The sequence below is a fragment of the Xiphophorus hellerii genome, chromosome 9 (genome assembly GCF_003331165.1).
Source record: "Xiphophorus hellerii strain 12219 chromosome 9, Xiphophorus_hellerii-4.1, whole genome shotgun sequence".
Taxonomy (NCBI): Eukaryota; Metazoa; Chordata; class Actinopteri; order Cyprinodontiformes; family Poeciliidae; genus Xiphophorus; species Xiphophorus hellerii.
The window spans coordinates 17,738,701-17,759,898 of NC_045680.1; the positions used below are offsets into that span (position 1 = coordinate 17,738,701).

Here is a 21,198-nt window from a genome sequence, read left to right on the forward strand (position 1 = left end):
CTTTGGGTGGCGCTAAGTCTCAGTTCTACATCAAATTTACCAGTGGCCAGCAATCTTTCATGGGGACAAACAATAACAGATTAATATATTGTCTTTTATTATATTACCACACCAAAGTTAAATGAGACAAACAGCCACTTACAGCTTCCGAGCTGCAGGCTGCAGATCCCTGATCTAACAAATGAAAACTGTAATCCTAACGACTGAAGCTAACAGTGTAGAACCTTAATTTTTAATTCACTGGTAAAGTAAAGCTGTGAGAATAAAAAAAAAATGAAATTAGTCCATGGAACCGATTACTTACGGTTTATGTGCCAAAGCATTTGAATGTTTTAGATTATCCAACTCATGTTACAAGACAAATCAACCTGAGTAAACTCAAACTGCAGTTTAGATTTCAAATGATTTCATTCATGGGCTGCATGGTGGTGCAGTTGGTAGCACTGTTGCCCTGCAGCAAGAAGGTCCTGGGTTTGATTCTCAGCCTGGAGTCTTTCTGCATGATGGATTTTGTTCTTTAAGGGAAAAAGTGTTTAAAACTCTTCTGGCTCTTTGAAAGAAAGTAATCACCTCCTTGGTTTAACCTCCTTGTTAAATCTTTGGTTAACTGTAATTATCTCCATTATTTTAGATCAATGTCTGTGGGATTAACCAGGTTTGATTATTGTCAGATCTCCAGAACACAAGAAACTTACTTAAATATTGTTCCCACACTAGGTGCTGTCACTGTTTATGAACCATTGTTCTAAAAATATGCAGAACACTTCCAGGAAAAAAAACTTTGATATGAAATGGGGGAAATATAAGTAAAACAACAGAGTCAAGACTGGATCATGAGAATGAAACTTTGTGAGTCAGAGTATCCTCCGAGGTGCAGCATCTTAACGTTCAGTGTGGTTTAGATTTTCCAATACCAGGTTTTGTTGGGCAAAAGGACACACGCTGTCTCTCAATTGTTTCACAGAGCAACTTCTCCTTACTATCTTGTCCTACAGCAAACTAATGGTGTCAAGGCGCTCTGTTTTAAACAGCCTGCTCATGCTACTTTTGTCCAGCAGGTAGAGTGCTTTGCTCACTGTTGCACAGAGGGAGCTGCAACACAGGGCTCAAAATCGTCCTCCCTCCGCAGCTGATGCCTTTAGCTTTACTTTAAATCGTAAGTGAAACGCGATTTAATTATAATATTTTTTTTTAAGTATTATAAAGTTCAGTGGCAGTTTATAATACTGCAGTGCAGTAATCTGGCTCTCAGATTATAGTACTCTGAGTCTTCGACTTGAGATAGAACAGGAAATGTCAGAGAAAAAAATGAGAAGCAGCAGAGGGTAGCGTGCCAAAAAGCAAACCACAGGGCACAGGCTCACCTTTTCACCTTTCAAGGGAAGTTGAGTTTGTCACTGTTGTGATCACATTTATCTCTCTTTGTCATCATGTTCCATTAAAACAGCTCGGAGGCTGTGTTTGTAAAAGCCTCTTTTAATGGCACTGAAGGTTGCTCTTTTTTTAATCTATGGTTTGCTTCTAAATGCGTCACAGTGAGCGACAGCAGTTTTGCAGTTTCGTCCATCCTGTCTGTCTTCCTCTTACTTTCAGTGTCTGCCGCCCATTGCCCAACCTTTCTCTGTACTTCTGAGCCTGGATATGCCCCGTGTCTGAATGTAACCGCATGAATCTTGCCAGTTCTGCAAAAAAAATAAGACGGGACATAAGTGCACACAGAACCTTCAATTTTGTTGTCTGCATTCAATCAATTCGTCATCATAACCAAACATAAATTGTGGTATAAAGGTTTAAAAAACAAAAAGAAGAAGAAGCCCCTTCCGTTGTAAAAAAAAAAAAAAAAGTAAATAAAACCTTGTGTAATGTGTGTTTGTGTGTGTTAATTTCACAGTGACTAAAGAGGCGACAACATGCCTGGTGTTTCTCTCCAGTGCTTTCTTTCCTTCCTCTGCACGTTACCATGGCAGCAGCGAGTGTGTGACAGTCATGTGAAAACGAAGCTGATTGGATTAAAATACTTTATGTGATCAGAGGTCAGGAATACTGCACATGTACTAGACACACAGAGCCGGATTCAAACACACACACATGTGTGTGTGGCTTTTGACAGTAACGGACTGAAATATCAACTTCTGCACATTTTATCTGCGTTTTAAAGCAAACTGGAGAACTCTATTGTCCACTCGTATTGACATATCTTGATTAGATTTCCTGTCAAAAAAAAAAAAACTGATGGAACCACAGCGCCACACGCCCACACTTGACTTTGTAGTCTTAAAGAAACAGCACTTTAAATTATTAATTCACCTCAACCTTCACCTCCAGCCTGTACTGCATTTCAGACATGGTGTCTGCAGGTTTTAATTTGGTCTGCTGGCTTTTGGTTTAAACAGAGGCAAACATAAAACTTAATTATAAATCCCTTGATTATTTAAGTGCAAGGTCCTAATTTTATCTTGCTGGTTGATGTGGAAACATGCAGTCGTGTCTGCTCCTAATGACTTAATGGGATGACTTTACTGTGACCCACAAGAAAATAGAGGGGAATAATGATGTAACATTTATTTATACCCATAAGTACGTTTTTTGATCAGCTCTTTAGTATTACGCTACCATGAAGTGCTGTCAGCTACATGCTAATGCTAGTATTGCAATCTGTTACAATTACATAAATGTCTGACATACTTTTGTATTCGGCCCATGTTACATGTTACATAGATAAAACTTTGCTGTAATCAAAGTTGTCCTTTGGGTTAAGACTCAGCCATCTTTGCACATCTAGAACCTGAAATCTCTCCTAGCTTTGGTTGCGTGTTGTCCTGCTCAAAGGTGGTTTTCACTTTCTGGTCCTCCACAGCCTCTAGCAGATCTTCTTTCATAACGGCCCTGTTTTCAGCTCAAAGGGAAAGTCACTCAACAACATACAAGAGGTCTTATTGTACTTCACAGTTTTCTAATGTGCTCAATGTGATGGGTAGTGTAAGTTTTGCACCATTGTTAGTTCTGCATTTTTGCAACCTCTACAGAAAACCATATACAATGCATCTGTAAAATACTCACAGTGCTTCACTTTTTCCACATTTTGATTTGTTACAGTCTTATTCCGCATTGTACTAAGTTAACCTCTTCCCTTAAAATTCTACACACAAATTTACTCCATTAAGATGATGTGGAAAAAAGATTTAGAGATTTTTGTAATTTCATTAAAGGGGCAGCATTATGCAAAAATCTACTTTTTTGAGCTTTACATCATGTTACAATGTTATTCCCTTATCAAAAACATACCTGGAGTGTTGCTTTGATTCTGTCATGCCTGTTTGAGAAATCCTATAGTCCCAAGGCCTTTTAGGGTGAAGCTCGTCCTCGGGGTTTTTTGGCCAACGTTGAGGGGGGGGCGGGGGGGGGGGGGGGGGGGGGGGACCTCATCTGAGCTTATGAGTCTTTTTATAACTCAGGATTCAAGATTTAGTTTGAAACTCTTTTACACTCACTGTTCTCATTCTTCTTATAAAGCAAGCTGCCTCGATGGCCAACAATGTTGCCTTGTTAGTCAGAAGTTCTCAGTTCACAATCCAGTTCTGTGTGAAGTTCCCACTGCATGCAAGGGTTTTCTCGAGGTACTTCAGTTTTCTCTCACAGTCCAAACAGCGTTCACGCTGTCCGTCCATTTGTTCTGACTTCTGACATGACCTGGGTGCACAGCCTGTGACTGCTGGAGATAGGCACCAGCTCCCCTGTGACCCTGCACATGATCGAGGGGATATATAAGATAGATGTCAGGATGGATGGCTTCAATAATCTAATAAATCTGCTGAAACCTGCGAAATACTTGCAAATGGGACACATGTGTACTTTCCAGCAGAGCAGCAACTCTAAACATGCAGCCAGAAATTACAATGGAATAATTTAGGTCAGAGCATTTTTCTGACTGGATTGCTCGCCATCGAATCTGACTGAGCACAAATTCTTCTGCAAACAAGAACAAGGAATTGTTTCACTCTCAAGATGTGCAGAACTAATCAAAACTTGCTGTACATGACGCACGCTCACCTGGAGACCAGTGAGTCTTTGCATCCATGTTCAACAGACTCCAGAGTACTTTCCTTTCAATACCAATAGCTGCTGACAATGTGAGCAGTTTAAGTTAAGGCAAAATTTAAAAAATAATGATTTTGGTTGGTGCTGGTGTTTTGGTGTTCCTCCAATTTTTTTTCATCTTACTTGCTTTAATTTGTTGGTAGTTGGTCAGTTTAGTGCTTGTCTGTTTAGTGGTCTTCCGCTGTAAAGAAGTGTTATCCTCAACCAGTCTGGTGGGCTGAGAATAATCAGGGTTACAAGAGTAGAGAGGTCTGAAATTAAATGCCTCAATTTTCAACAATTTTTTTTAAAGCTCAACTGAACAAAGGGTATGAATACATTTGCAATGTACTGTAAGTGAGGATCTACAATATCATTTTACACAGATGCAGTGTGGTGGGAAAGTGAAACGTAACAAGGATCCGTGGACGTGTCCATCATCTCATCCAGCTTCCCACCTCATCCCAGCTGCTTCCCTTTCTCTTCCCGATCACCATCTCCTGTCAAACTCCTGCATCATCCAATCAGAGCAAAGGGAAGCTGCAGACACAGCAGCTGTATGGCAGAGACGAGGTGCCATAAAACACAGAAGGCCAAAAGAGGAAGTTGAGGGGGTCTGGTGCGTTATTGCAACACAAACACACGCAGACACACACCGGTTCCTGGGAACTAGGAACTTCTCACGGGAGGTGAAGGTGTGGCGGGAGGGGGGGATTAGTGTGGAAGTTTTTTCTTTTCTTAGTTTTCTTTGGCTTGAACCTGCATTGCATATTGTCTCGAGTCTACAACATCATCTTAGATGACTTTCCTCTCAAGATGTGGCATGTCTTCTTCAAAAATAGCTGACCTGAGATCCTGTGGGTGTCAGAAAGGCGTGTGAAATATTTACACATGTTCACAAATATAGAATTAAAGTTAGAGAGAAATCAGAGCCAATGTTAGGAGGTAAAAAAACCCCCCAGAGGATTGTAAATCTCTGTCACATTTGTCCCATTCACAGCAAGGTCAATACAGCACAATGAGTCATAGACCGGTCAAAAACACACCTCTGCATTACAAGTCAACAGGTTCCGCTATAGGTCAGGATCCTGGTTAACATGGCTTTCAAAGGTTTACACATTTGTTCTAGCTTGCACTTTCTTTGCCATGTAAAACATGAGACCATAAGATTTCTGTTTACAAAAGAACAGAACCTGACTAAAGTGCTGGACACTCAAGAAATTTAAGAAGAAAATTGAAACAATGTGGAAAAGAAAACAAGGATACATCCTAATGTGAAGAGGCAGGTTATTCCACTTTAGGCACAGCAAATGGCAAAAGCCAGATCACCTCTGTTCATTAATTTGCTCCTCAGAGCATATAAGAGCGTCTGCTTGGCTGATCTTTGTGACCTTTTTGGGAGTGTACAAAGTTTGAGAGTTTTGACAGGTATGTGGGTGCGGATGCTTTTAATGATGTAAAAATCAACAATAAACTCTTAAACTAAATGATAAAATGAACTTTTGTGATAAAGTCATTATAAAAGGACTAGGACAGGGGCTTAAGTTTTCCAGTCAGAAGTGAAGCTGCTTCATTTTGGATGAGTTGAAAACAAAAAACGACGGAGACAGGAGTATAAAAAAGTAAAGGATGTTGAAATAGTACATTAAGGAAGAAATTAGATTTTCAAAATGAAAACAAATTGTCAATTGCATTTATCTGCTTGATGAAGGAAAGTGTGTTGTAAAAGATAACACCATCAGTTTTACAACAGTTTTATTGCATTTAAATTGAGAAAGCTGAGTGACGAGCATATCTTAACAATTTTTAGACAGTCAAGCAACGTATTCAGTGGAGATTCATGTATGAACATAGAAAATCACAAACATTAAAAAAAAAGATGTCACTTTAAAATCAAATCAAATAAGAGCATGTAAAATGAACCTTTGAGAACCCCACAGGAAAAGAAGGCAGTGGAAGATAATGAGAACTCAAGCAAAAAGACGGCTGTATGGTTTTATAGCTTTAATGTGAAATATGCCCAGGACAATTTAGACAAAAAAAGAAAAATACAAAGAATGAAAAAGGTTCAGTATCTGTGTGCAAAAGTGTGCACAACCTCAACATGGTGCTTGCTGAAACATCTCTTCATCCAGTCTCACCATTAAGGAGGAATCCATCCGAATCCCACATCTTGACTTCATTACACTTGCAAACACTATTTACTAAACACTATTACTCACCTAATTCATAATTTCCTAAAACCATTTATTTCGACATTTGTTTAAATAATGACAATGCCCATTCATAGCAGGGGCACACACTCACACATACATAAGATGCATGCAATGTGAAGCCGTTGGCTGGGAGAAAGTAATGGCTCATGTGTGAATTCCAGCCATGCCTGTCTTTTAGCAGCTTGTGAATTTATGATACAATTAGCCCTGGAAGATGAGTGCTGCGCCCTCATTTTACACTCCATGACTTGTGGCGTGTGAGTTAAAAGTGCAAAAATGCAGGCGAGCATGGTTTGGAGGGCCCAGTGTGTTACACTGGCCGGTCCCTGGACCTGGCCTCAGTAGAGAAATCTTTATTTATATCCATTAACATTTTTGCAAAGTTTTTCATATTTTATATCAGAGTAACATGACTCCAATGTATTCTTAGAGCTGGCCATTCATGTGATATTTAAAGTGTTTCCGTCTATGAACAGATGCTCACAGACATGCTTCCATGCATTTAAGTGTACTACATAAACATAAAATGCATTTCCTCCTCTGTGTACAGACATTTTAAATATAAATTTGGTGGAAATAATAGTTTTTAGCGTTTTTAGAAAACAGGGAGATAAGGCTGAAGGCTGTGGTTTTCTTGTAGTCGTTTGGTGGACTTGCCGGTCCACCTCCTGATCAGACCAATATAAATGAGACAACAACCTTCCAGAGATTTTTCTGTATATATAAAAGATTACATATAATACCAGCGGTGTCATCTGCAATCTTTAGGAGTCTGCTGATCAAATGGGTCGACAAGAGAGATGCAGGAGAAGAAACTAATCTATGTGGATTAAACGTTTTACATTTAATACACAGAATAAAACAACTGAGAAGGACTATTCGCTTTTGAAATACACACATTTTTAATTTATTTTACAATTTATTAAAAAGGGATGGTGAAGATGACATATTTTTGTCAATAATCAATGGAAAAATCTTGATTTGATTTACAGAAAATAAACCTTCATTTAACCAGCTATTTTAATATTTCCACTGGTATTCTGAGAATTTATCTTTGATTCTGAGCTTCAAGTCTCCACAGAACCTCCATCAGTAATACTATATCTAACTTTACTGTACTTTCTTTTATAACTAATCTCAACCTGTGTTTTTGTTCAGTCGAGGTCGGCGCAGTCTCCTTAAAAATGGCTTTGAACTGGAAGCGATCACCTGCAGTCTAGAGTCCTTGAAATGAATCAGACACCAACTCAAGCATCACCACACACTTGTGGTGAAAACCAGCAGTTTTTTCACACAACGAGGGGGTAGGAGTGGGTAAAATGAGGGTTTATGGTAACGCTGCCGCTGCTTGTGAAATCATTTAAAGTTACTGCAACATTTTTTACAGTTTGTGGTCCAGGTTATGTAAGATGATATGGTCATTTTGGACTAAGCTGACCCGAAGCCACGGAGCAGTAAATATCACCACCCTGTATTACATTAATCATTCAAGAGTTTGTGTTTGTATTCAAACACGTTGAACTTTTTCAAATTTCATCACATTGCGACCACAGATTTTGGTGTTTTCTGTTGGGGTTTGATGTGATAAACCAGCACAAAGCAGAACATAGCAAACTGAATGAAAAATCTACTTTCAATTTTTTTTTACAAATAAAAATCTGAAAATGGTGTGGCATTAATTCAGCCTTTTTTTTTATTTTATTACCCCAAAATAAAACCCACTACAAATAATTGCCTTCAAAAGTCAACTAAGAAGTAAACAGGGTTCCTTGGTGTTGTTAAATAATCTCAGTGTAGATGCAGCTGGCCTCAGAGGTTTGCTACAGAAAATTAGTGGGAAAGCACAGCAGACAGGTCAGGATGACCGTATTGGATTAGTTTAAGATGAGGTTGCTTATACTGGGGAGAAAAAAACTGGCGAGGTCTGCACATAACCTGACCAAAGAAGGTGGTGGCTGCATCTTGCTGTAACAATCATTTTATTCCCCAGGAACACTGGCTAAATACAGGACGGTCCAGAAATAAATCTTATTAGTGGTTTGTAGACGACTTGAAACTGGAGAAAAGGCTCACAATCTAGCGGGACAACAGCACTAAACACACAGTCGCAGCTACAACGAGATGTCAGAATGTCCTCATAAAAGTCTAGGCCTAAATCCAATCGAGATTTGTTGGAAAGTACTGACTCTTAAAGGCGTTTACTATCCAGTCTAACTGAGCTGGAGTTATTTTTGCAAATAAAAGTAGGTTAAATTTAATGCAATAATTTCTCTCTGTAATAATTTCCCACTTTACAACTGCACACTACTTTCTGTTGGCCTACATAAAATCCAATTAACGTGTTCTGATGTTTTCTGATGTTTGTGGTTGTAACATGAGCAAATATGAAAAAAGAGTTTAAGAGTTTGGAATAGTTTCACGTGGTCATGTGCTAAATCTCTACCAGGAAAAAAAGATGTGTTGAATCATCATTATAATTTATATTTGTGCTGCAGGTTAATCTTTGCTTTTTATAATCTGCTCAGGATATTCTAATCTGAGGTACCTCCACTGGTCTGGAGCTAACCCATCCTCTGAGAAGTGACCATGGCTGAGCAGAGTGTTTGAGCGACGTAGGGGTTCGTAACCATGCCGGTGCTTCATCCCTCAATGTGGTTATGTGCTGCAGTTCTGCAGGGAGCTGTTTGTATTGAGGGAGTTGGGAGCGAGGGTGGTGTTTTGCATGTGTGCATGTGGGTGGAGAGCGTAAACCTTGCAGGACCCGGATTGCACTGGTGGGGATGTTATTTTCCCACAGCATGGTATAAATAGCCCGCTGGTGTGGGGTGATGGCGGGCATGCTGGGGCGCTCAAGGGAGGATCCCATCCACATACAACAGCACATTCCTGTCCACCTGGCCCTGCCACAGGTCAACTTACAGGATGTGTTCATTTTCAGACACCCTTTCTCCTTCTGCTCCTCCTTCTCACCTGTTCACTCACCCCTCCTCTCCTCAAGATATCCGCCATCGAGGGGCGTCTCTTCCAGCAGTCAGGGACTGCCGTGGCGGTCACTGACTCTCCACCTTTTGACCGTCGTGGAACGCTGTGACGCAAACACTCACTCATGGACGCTGTCTTAGCTTCTGATACAAACATAGTGATACAGTTCCCTCTTTCCAGCAGGAAACCGTCAGACACTAAGTTAGTGTATCAAGCTCTGGAACATACTCTTCACTGCATTAGTATGACCTCTGCAAATGACCTGAGATGTATGTTAACAGATTGTACAAACAGAGTAAATCACCTCCAAGCTAAATTGCGAGAGATGAATCTGAGAATTTTTTTTTTTTTTTTTTCAGATTTATGACTTGGCTGCAATCTGTTTAATAAACATTGAATCTGAAGCTCTTTAAAAACTTCCACAGGTATGTTTACCTTCATTGGAGATTATCCCATGCCTAGCCGAGTGAATGATTACACCGACACTGAGTGGATTGGCGAGCTTTTTATTTTTCGCCTATGATAGCATTACTGTCCCCAGTGTTGACACTTGAGTCATAAAACTTGAAATTCACACAGGAAAATAATTTCAGCCGATTAAATACCTGGAAACCTTTTAGTCTGATTTACATCACTCTCTGAACTAGAGGCGATGTGGCTTCTTGTCAACTAGATGCTTATATTGCTGGTGCAGAGAGATTCGACTCTAAACCTATCAGGGCATCAACTTCATATTTTACGCAAGTTATTTACTTTAAACTGCTGCAGAATTGATATGTAAATGATATTTTTGCAAATAGGATGCTAGTGCAAAAAAAGATATACTGACTACTTTTTTTCTTTCTCTTTTGCAGAGGCCTTAGCATATCACTAAAAAGGGAAGAGGTGCTTATCAAACCTAAATATGCATTCTCTAGTTTCCTGTGTATGAGGTAAAGCATCAGAAAGAAAGCTTCATATTAATCAGAGTTTGTTTGGCACAGAAGTCTTGATGAATGCACATGAGTTATTAAAGATTTACTCTGGGCTGTCTGAGGTTTGCAAATCTCTACAAAGCTGCAAAATTCTGAGTTGTCAACAACTGAATGAACCAGAAATTAGTTCTAAGAACAGCAACACAAATTGCATTAACTCAATAAGTGCATAAAGAGCATAAAGGATCTTTGAAGCTAAAAGGAAACCAGAACCTCTGTTCTGTTCTGCTGCTGATGCGTGCAAATCAGCTGCCAGAGCCAAGTAATGAAAAGTGTATCATTCCCTGCTGCTGCTAATTATAGAAAGGCATCAGATGCACACTTCACACTGGCTCTGATGTCCAAAACGTAAAGGCAGAGATTCTTCCTGAGCAGCAGGTATGGATGTGGTTTCCCATGGCTATGGGACTGTGGGAAGATGGCATGTTTATGGTTAGGGGGAGCACACATATCCTCCCCAGCGTAATCAGTCAATACTATCTGCCCTGCGAGAGCCGTGAGAGAGAATAAATCTACAGTCTGACAGCTGGAGTCACCCTGACTGATGAAGCTCCATATCAGTGTGAAGAGCCCCCCGACACTGATGAAGGCAGCTCTCTCACCAGCATGGCAGCTGCTGATGGCTGTGATCCAGGCCAAGTTTTATTACTGCTCCACAGTACACCTGATATAAAAAGGCTTATTACTCACGGGAGGTGATTTAAAATGAACCGCATTAAAGCTGAAGTGGTGAGGTCACAGCTTTGGTTTTCTTTCTTTTCAAAAAGGACTTTATACCGATGTATATTTACAGTGTCTTGCAAAAAGTAATCCTACCCCTCGAACTTTGTCACATTTTGCTGCTTCACAGCCAGAAACATACGTAGGTCCTTTTGTTGAAGAAATTCATATGAATCGTCAACACAAAATAGTGCAAAACTGTGATGTCTTAGTAAACGAGTACATTTCAAATTACAAATATTTTCCTAATAAAACTGTGAAAAGTTTGGCATGCGTATGAGTCTGGTATGGATTCTGTGTCTTTCCTCTATCTCTTTTATCTGCTTTCACGTACACTGCTGCTGCTCACATAATTATATCACACAAGACTGGCGAGAGTCACACATAAACAAAATGAAACTGATTACACTACCCTTTAGGGAGCGTACAGAGTAAGAAGAATAAAAGCCAAACTCGTGCTATAATCTTTGTTTCACTTGGTGTCAGCCCTCAGGTGAGCTGAGTGAGACCCGTCACTGGACAGATACAGAGTGAATGTAGTGAATGTCACTGAGGACAGGACAGGATAACATTGAGGAGTTTTGCTCTTGGTCCCAAAACTGGTAAACGGGCCTGGGTAGTGCACAGAGGGGAACACTGATTAACTACAACAGGTCAATATTTTATATTTCTGGGCAATTTTCAGCTGCTACTCTTTTTAGCAGAGTACCAGGCACAAAATTCCAGCACAAGAACATTGAGGCTCTGGCTGAATGTAGAGGGTCTTTGTCCTGCTGGAAGGTGAACCTTCACCCCAGTCTCAAGATTTTTGTTCACATCCAAATCATTTTTGCATGTAGGTCAAAAACAGTTCAATTTTGGCCTCATCTGACTACAGTACCTTTTTAACCACACATTTTCTATACCTCCAAAGTGACTTGTGCCAACCTGAAAACAGCTTTGACTTCCGTCTAACATTCGCTGTCTTCTTGCAACTTTTTCATAAGCAGCAGATTTGTGGAGTGTAAAACTTGTTCTTTTTACAGATTTCTCCACCTGATCCGAGGATCTCTTCATCTCCTCCAGAGTTACCTTGGCCACTTCTCTAAATAATGCTCTCTTTCCCATGCCTGTCTGTTTAGGTGGATGATCATGTTATGGGATGTTTTATAGCTGCCTCGTATTCTTTTCGTTATTGCTTCCAATATTGATTGCTTGAACATTATTTGCATGACTTTATTTTATTACTTTAAGTGCTGGCTGCTCACATAAAAAACCCATAAACCACATTGAGGTTTGTACTTGTGACATGACAACATTTGAAAAGTTAAATGGGTTGAAAGTCTTCTGTGAAAGTGTATAGATTTTTTTTCACGTAAATCCAGAAAATGGGGTTTTGGTAAATTCAATATGACTGCTTAAAGAAATATAGTACTTTCTTAGCACCTTGTTTTCAAGTGTTTTCTCACAGACTCTACGGTCTTTCATCAGTGCAGTGGCAAGGAAGAACTAATCAGTATTTTCTGCCTATGCGGCAGAGCCGCGCCCTGCTCTCAACCCGTCTCTCCCAAACTACAGAAGCCCACATCTGGAGTGACATCACTAAGAAAACAGCCCTGCAGACAGAGTGATTCTCTGACCAGATGCATCTCACATTACTGTACACTCTAAGACTGAGATTGGATCCACCAAAGGTTCGTTTATGACCCTACAAACAATTAAGAGAGGATCGTCTTACGACGAGTCAGTGAGCAGATAGTAGGGGGGAAAAGCAAACACAAGGCCAAAAGGCAGACCTTTTGAATATGAAGTGCGTCTAACCAAACGTCTGAGCACCGCTGCTGTGCCAGCACCTGATAACAAACCACACATGAAGAGCAAAAGACTGACACTGGCCAGAGCAACAAAAGCACTCTTAGTATGAACCCCCTGAGGAGATCAATTTGCTCTCCTCTGGTTCCAGGCTTTTCAGCGGGGTTGAATAGAGGACAAAGGGCAGCTCACAGCAGCAGGAGGTTCAGCAATGTTTTTCTAATGGGGTGTAAAGATAAACAAATGACCAGGAAGAGACATGAGGACATCCCAGACATTTTGGAGGAACCTGTGATTTACACCTGGATTATTCACCTTGATAAGGGATAACGAGTCTCAGATTACTGAGATCTATTGTGGCTTATAAAGTATAAGTGACAGTGAGTATTATAATTATACTCAAATACAGGATCACAGGAATCACAAATCAAAAAATTTTACTTACTGAGCCTTTTTTCTTTTTACATAAAGAAAAATAAAATATCATCACATTATTAAAATAATGGCCTAAGTAATTTTTTGTCGAAAAATTTTGTTTTTGGCAAAAATATCATCCCTGTTTTATTTCCAAAAAATGATTTAGGGAAAAAACAAACAAAAAAAAAAAAAACACTTTTGGCAAAAATTGGCTTAGACCATTATATTAGGACGGTGTATGTGTAATAAAGAAATTCGACAAGATATTAGGAAGAAAATTGTGGATCTCCAGACGTTCGATTCATCCTTAGGTGCAGTTTTCAGATTCCTGAAAATGCCATCTGCCCAAGCAAGTATGTATCATAGAATCATAAAAACCATGGGAATGTCACAGTGTTCAGGAGGGAGAGGGGGTTTTCCTGTTCCAGCGATGAACAATCATCTCTGTTAAATGTGTGAATCAACCCCAAATATAGGCAAAAAGACCTTGAGAAGATTGTGGCTGAACCTGGTAAAAGTCCCCATGCATAGTGAAACAACCCACGTCCAGACACTCAGAAAGGAAGAATATATGACTCCAAAAGCATATAAGGCCAGAGGTCTGCTTGCAAATAGACAGAGGGACAAAGGGTCTTCATTTTTTGAAGTGTTTGGCCATAATTAGAGTCATTACCATTACATTTGGAGGGAAAGGAGGAAAGCTTGGAATATTGAGATTACCATCCCAAATGTGAAGTCCTGTGGTGTCAGCATCTTGTTGTGGGGGTGTTTTACTTTAAAAGGAAGGAACATAATGGGTCATTATGTGGAAATATCAAAACAGCATCACAGCAACTTAAAGCCTGCATGGGCACAAATGGCTCTTCCAAAAGGACAATGACTATAATCCTACCGTTTTAGTTGCAGTGCAGATTGGTTTAAGGACAGCAAAGCTAATATTTTGGAATGGCCACCACAAAGCCGTGTGAGAAAAGCTGAAATACAAGGCAGATTACAAACCTGACATAGTTACACCAGCTTTACTGGAAGCAATGGGATAAAATTCCAGCAACACAGATTATAAGGCAATTCAACCAAATACCAGGGAAATCTATTTATACCTCTGAGTTTAAAAATCGGTAAAAACTATTAACCAAAGTAATCTTATCCATCATTCTAGGATTTAGCAAATACCTATGATTTCTGTAATCCCAAATTACTAACAGAATAATATAATGTATTCTTATTTAATTTCATACAGTGAGAAAAAAGTTATGTGTCTTTTTAAACACCATAAGTCAAAGTATTTTCCCAGTCTACAACGCTGGAGCCAGTCATCAGCATTTGGAGAAAGTCTTATATATTTCTGAGGTTATTAAACTGGATATTTTTACAAAATTCTAAAACTGATGAAAAGATATGAGGAAAATTGATCAAAAAGGCTGCCAATATACCAATAACAACAGAAACTGCAGACGTTTATTACAAATATCACTTCATGTGGCAAAAGCTTTCATACAGTTCTGAGAGTAGCTGTACGTTTTATTTCTTCCAATAAAACATAAAGGTACTGTGCTTTAAACTAAAACACATTGTTTTTAGTTTAAAAACAACAACCTACCCATGGTGAAACATGGTGGTGGCAGATTTATTATCCAGGATCGCCTTTCTTCAGAGGGTACTGGTTGTAGTATAAATTATAAACAGGTCCATATCAGTTTAGACCCACAGCCTTCAAGTATTTGTGAGAAAGCTTAAGAGAATGCTTCTTTATAAAAGTGAGACCAACATACGTCCAGTTTCACAAACTTAATTAGACAGAAACTTTGTGCAGCAACCCAAAAAGGGCTGTGTACAAGAGATGTCTCCACAAACTGATAGGAAAACATTAGCAAAGACTGGGGATTGTTTTTTCCAAGTCACATATGAATAACAAACACATATGAAGCTGAATAACAAAGTCCTCCAACAAAGCGTCAGTTTAAAGATTTGCACTATTAATGCAGCTATTTCATTTTTTCAATTTCCCACTGGAGCAGGTTTGTTAGTTTTGTAGTTATTTGGCAATATGTTTGGAAAGAGGGGCGGAGAACGTTTTAAAATAATGTAATTTTGTAATTTAATCTTGAGATATTGGACGTTTATGCCTTTGAAACGCACTGTAAATTTGTTTTATCTGGTAAACCTACCCAAGTTCTACTCAGAAAATTTGATTTTAATACCATAAAAAACGCGACACCACTTTTTAAAAATACTAACAGTTTATTTTATTAGTGTGAGGACAGCTTTATTGACTCTAATAATGCAGTTACCAACTACTGTTTGCATATTATAGATGGTCTAGTCTGCTAATCCACCACTATTTTGTATGTAAACTCCAGTTTTTTCAGCTCAGATTACCTGGAAGCAGTGATTGACATCTCACTGTGGACATGAACCCTGGCTGCGCATTATGGTAATGATCAGGGTAACTTAAGGTTACTTTAAAAGCAGACATCTAAGGCGTAGGTGTTAAAAGAAATACCGAGGGAAAACGTGCATTTCACGGTGAGCAGAGAAGAAAGAAAACTCATTGAACGGGTTAACTTTGAGTCATACCAGACTCCGCCAGAAGTAGAAAAATGAGAAAAAAAATTCCTCCGCCACAACGACACTAAGAGCGACTACTTCTATTTTTTTTTTAACCTTTTACACACCCTATCTACGACAAAATGTCTTTTCTCCCGTGTGATTTTTTAAAAAAATGTCAATAAATGCTGCCTTAAATACACGAACCCCGTAATTTTAAAGACTAGCCATATTTTTTAATCTAACGAATAGATCCCCTGGGTTTCAGCGGAAGGATATGATTTTTTCAGTGGTAGTGACTTCAGCGCTCTGGCAGCATAGAGAGGTGCGAGACTTTTTCAGCGCCGTGGCTACGCAGATGAAGTTTACTGTTTTGGACGGGGTTATTTTGTCACAGTTTTAGAGTAACAACCCGTAGAACACATGTAGACGAGTAATGGGATGTTGTAAGTAGCCGCTGAAGCTGATTTTGAGCCATTTAAATTTCGCGTTAATCCTCCACTGAGACCTTTTTTTTTTTTTTTTTTTGAGAAGTAATCGTTGAAGGGAGACAGCTCAACTTTTGGGCTGGCTGCCCTATGTGGATTTTACATAAAATATGGAACACATACCCGGTTTCTGCCTTGGCAAGGCCCTAGTCTTGGTCTTCTACTTCACTCGGCTAACTCTTGGTAAGTTTTCTACTTGTTGAATTGTACAATGGTTTTGGCACGAGTTCATAGTTTTTGTGAAACACGTTTTGTTGCCTCGGCATCTGTGAGACACGGGGCAGGCATAGCATCACTTTGCTTCGCTCACCGCCTATGCGCTGCTGTCTGACTTTATAGTTACGCTAAGAAGAAGTTGAGCCAAAGTTAAGAAAACCCTCTAACTTTAAGGGAAGTTCACATTTCGGTGAATATGGTTCTTTTTGCCTAAAAATAGGTGCAAGCGCGGTTTTTTTTTATTCACACCTTTTACCAAACTTTTTTTTTTTTTTTTTTACCTCCTACTCACGCGCTGTAAATTTGTGCGTAAAATGGTTGCCTTCTTCCTAAAATGTTTAAGGAATGTATTTTACATTCTTTAAAAGAACTATGAGCAGTTTAATTCTGATAATATGGTCATAACTTGAGTTGCACGGTCCAGATGTTTTCAAGCAGAGCTAAAAACTCAAAATGGACACTTCACATTGATTAGGCTGCTGTGTTGAATTAGTAGAGCTGTCAGTAATGACGGATTAGATACGGTTTGAGTTTTATGTTTCATATGCTGCAAAATCCCTGCCTTTTCTCTCTTATCAAAGACAGTGAGCTACCATTGTAAGGTTTTCAACCTGCTGGGTTAAATGTCAAGTGCACATCTTCACAGTGTGTGGGATAAAAGGGCAATAAGGGTGACACATAGAGATGCACTCCTGACCTGGTCAGATCTGACCGTCTGACTTCAGATTTGGACTGATTCAGATTGCTTTATTTTAAAAATATTTATGCAAACAATCAATTATACGCAGCTTTATAGAGAATAGGTAATTTGTGAATGTAATGATCCTTTCACACAGTTGGAAGTGGGGATCAGATGTTTACTTTTGAATACTTTTGTCTGGTTTTCTATGAGGCCTGAGTTGTCGATTTCTGATTTTTACCAATTTGGGTTCCTTTTATTTGAAGTATTTTAACACATATATTGCAATAAAAAGTCCTGCAGGCCCTTTTATACAAGTAGCCATTTTAAGTTTAGGAATTACAAGATTATCCCCATTCACCCGTCAAAGCATATATCCATGCACCCTGAACTTTTATCAGATTTTCAGAAGTTAAAAAAAAAAAAATGCTGTTTGTTTATGAGTTATTGACCGTAAACAGGGAATGCATAACTTTGATGTATTTAATGAATAATTAAATAAATAATCCTAAAATGGCCTCCAAAGGAGGGGCTGTACACTCTTGTGTTTTTGACACAAATCAAAACAAAGTGCCTGTACATTATTACTTATTGACTATTACTAGATTTTATAAACAGAGCAGCCATATTGGATTCTGATATCGGGTTAGGTTAGAAACATTTCACTCCCCAACTTCAAATTGTGACTTGCATGTAATATGTATTCTCATATCAAGCAAGCAGTAAGTAGAGGAAAAGTCTTTTCCCTTCTTTAAAAAACAAAACAACAAAAAAAACCTTTTATGATATTAATGCAATTACAGCAAATCTGCGCAATATATCATCATAGCAACAACAGTGTGTGCACTATTGCAGCTGTAAAGGATGCAATGTTGTTCAGGCTATTATATTTCAGGTGACGTGCATTAATTCTCTGTATGCAAATAACATATTTGGCCAGTTGAAACCACTCTGTGTGGGTCAGCTTTCCCATACATTGGATGGGAAAAAACTTCAACTTATGGAAAGTGGTGGAGAAATCATGATGATGATGATGATAATGGGAAAACAAAGAGAAAATTGAGGGAAATGTGTACTAATTGCAATTGATATTATCATTGCGATATTGAATAACATGATCAAAATTACATATTTTCCTAAGATGCAGGCCTCAGGCACATGCTGGGAAAGGACATATTTACAACTGGAATTAGCTGGTTCCATGAACAGAAACATGTATAACACAATATCTTCAGTATCTATGAAATTCAACAATTTCATACTTTTGTAATTGGCTGTTTTATACCCAAGTCTTTTGACTTGTTCTTATGCAATGGGTGAAGGTTTGGTACCTCTTTAGCAATCATTGATTTAGAGTAATTTTCTAAAATCTTATCATAGTCTACTGTAAGGAAACGTGATTAAGCCGCTCTGAGTAAGTGTTATCGATCAGATATAGATTACAGAGAGTTGTTTTGGTTTGATCAGAGCTCATAATCCTGAAGCATTATCGGGTCCGTCCATGAGTCAGAACCACATTCAGAGGAAGGAGAGTTCAATTTAAAGTCAGTTAACAAAATTTCATTACAGTTTAGATTGAAGCATTTTATGTCGTTGCTTTTTGTAAAGTACCTAATTACAATGAAAAATGGTCCAGAATGGTAACACATCAGTTCACAGTGGGGCTACAAACTGACCAGGATCCTTTATGAACTGATCTATGGATAATAATAATAATAATAATAATGCAAGTATTGGATCTTCTTGTGTGAAATTGACTTGTAGTGTGCTAATTTGCTATTTTTCTTATATTTGTGATTATGCCAGCTTTTATTTTCACAGAGTGTAGTGTGACACTCTGCTGTGGATATGAGTTAAAATGTCGCTATGCAGTTTTCATGCAAATGTACCAAAGTGGTAAAATATATTTTACATCAAAGGTCTTTGAAACTATTTAGCTCACATTTGATTGATGTTTGTTGGTGTTTTCTTTTTTTTTTCTCGGTCATGCTGTTTTTTTTTTCATGCACCATAAGTTACTTATGAATGGTGATATCACACAAAGGACGAAAACACAATGCAGAAGTGCTGCAGGCTGTGCAAGGAGAAACACTGGAATGCTGTTGGTGTTTGACATTCCTCCCTTCTCTGTTGTTTCCCTCCCCTTCTTTCTCTTAAGCACACACACACACTTACACTCGATGCACTGGGATTTTCTCTTCTTTCTATTTTCTGTGTTTTTACCTGCTAATGATTGTTTGAGGCTCTGCGCTGTTCCGTCCCATTTAAAACTATTGCAGCCTTTAGATTTTAACCCCTAATGGAACAGTGTTTTATTTTTTGTGTGGAAACAGCAAAAAACATGTGAAGTGGCTCCTTAATTGTGATTAAAACACTCTCGTCAGCTACTTTTTAGCAAACAACGGATGAATTCATTCAGTGTAAAAGTTGTTCTATAAGCATAAATCAGCATTCAACTTTTGCTGATGCTGTAAAATTGGTGATTTTTCAGCTTTGTTTATTCATTCAGCCACTGTGGTTTGCTATGTTGTCGAGTTAGAAATGTCTTGCATATCTGTGCAAGACATGGGCCCGTATGAGATTCTCACTGTCTTAAGTAAATACACCATGGTATCACCACAAAACCTTAAAACTAAAATCTCAACCTTGGTTTAATTGCCTTTATTTGAAACAAAACAAAAACCCCGCAAGGTATTCAAACTGGGTCACATATACAATATGACAGTTGTCTACAACATTAATTTATTTTGGTGAATTTATTGACTTAGGCACAAATACAGATTTGTTTAATTTATTACTGCCAATGTGGAAACTGTTATACATGCTGTTGTGTTTTTAATAGAGTAACAAAAGTAGAACAAACTTTATTATCTGGTTAGCTAGTCGGGTTGTGTGCTTCGGTAGCCAGCCTTAACTTATACACATGACACTTGTAGATTCAAAACTGTGGGATTTTAAACAATTACTTAATAGGAGTGATGCGTTGCACTCCTTTAATGTCCACACCATGACTGTCTGTGTTTTTTGAGACTGGAAATATTTTAAAACACTAAAGTCTGACATTCAGCAAGCTGACTTGCTGTGCATAGCAGCAGGTGGGATGCTGTGTTAATCAATGTTTAATAAATCTGGAGATGAACTTCAGTTACTTCAGCCATTTCTCTGACATCCCATTAAAAGCACTTGGTAAAATGAAGTTATAGCTTGATACATGCCTCATTCTAATGTGTATAACCCACAAACATTTATGAGCAAAGATGTAGACAAAGAAGTAGCAGTGTAGTTTAGCCTTTATGTGGTAAGTAACAAACAACATGTGAATCTTTAGAAAGAGAAACTTCACAATATCAAATTATGGAAATATGTTATAATTTATCATTCTTTTGTTCAGCTTTTCAGGTATTTAACTACTGGGTGAAATATTTGGGCCAGTATCCCTCTGGGTTTTACATTTCTAGAATATTCACTGTTATTTAGGAATGTGACAGTTATTTTTTATTTTTTTATTTTTTGGTCAGGAAGCACAATAACACATATGTTGTCTTTCTATTGTTAGAATGGTCATATGTGGTTTGTAGAGATCCAGCAAGGTCAGCCTGTAAAAGACTTCCTTTGTATTTGGGGTGTGGCACCAGCAAAGTAAAACATCTGCAGTAGGTTTGCAAGATAATTTAACATATGAATGTAGCACATAGTTTTCTGGAACATACAAAGAGTGACTTGGTGTGCAGGCTATTAAAGAGCTGCTCCTTCAAACTTTTGTATTGTGGCTGCCAGCCTGTATGCTTCTTTTCCCTCATTGAGGGATCATGTGAATGACTTCAGTTACAGAAATCCTGAAAAAGTCCTTAAAGGCCATTGTTGCATTTATTGAAAGTAACACAGATTCATTTCATCCTCCTGTGCATTCCAGCCAAAGCTTCCCATGCATTCCCTATGAGTTCATCTGACATTTTTGAAGTTTATGCAGGAACAGCAACAGTTTGAATTGTCATGACTAAATTGTGAACATTTCTTATTCTCATTAGTGAAAACTGCAACCTCCCCATTGGCAAACTAAATTAAGATCATATGTAATCATGTGTAAATAT

The 21,198-nt window shown here is 38.5% G+C and overlaps 1 protein-coding gene across 1 annotated transcript in view; it reads left to right on the forward strand.

Annotated features, from left to right (window-relative positions):
- Nucleotides 1-16,014: 16,014 nt before the first annotated feature.
- The window catches only part of notch2 (notch receptor 2), a 52,087-nt gene continuing 46,903 nt past the window's right edge, over nt 16,015-21,198 (forward strand). The window contains exon 1 of the mRNA XM_032571869.1: nt 16,015-16,395. Coding sequence (XP_032427760.1) covers nt 16,323-16,395 — 73 coding nt within the window. The 5' untranslated portion in view covers nt 16,015-16,322. The remainder of the gene's footprint in view (nt 16,396-21,198) is intronic.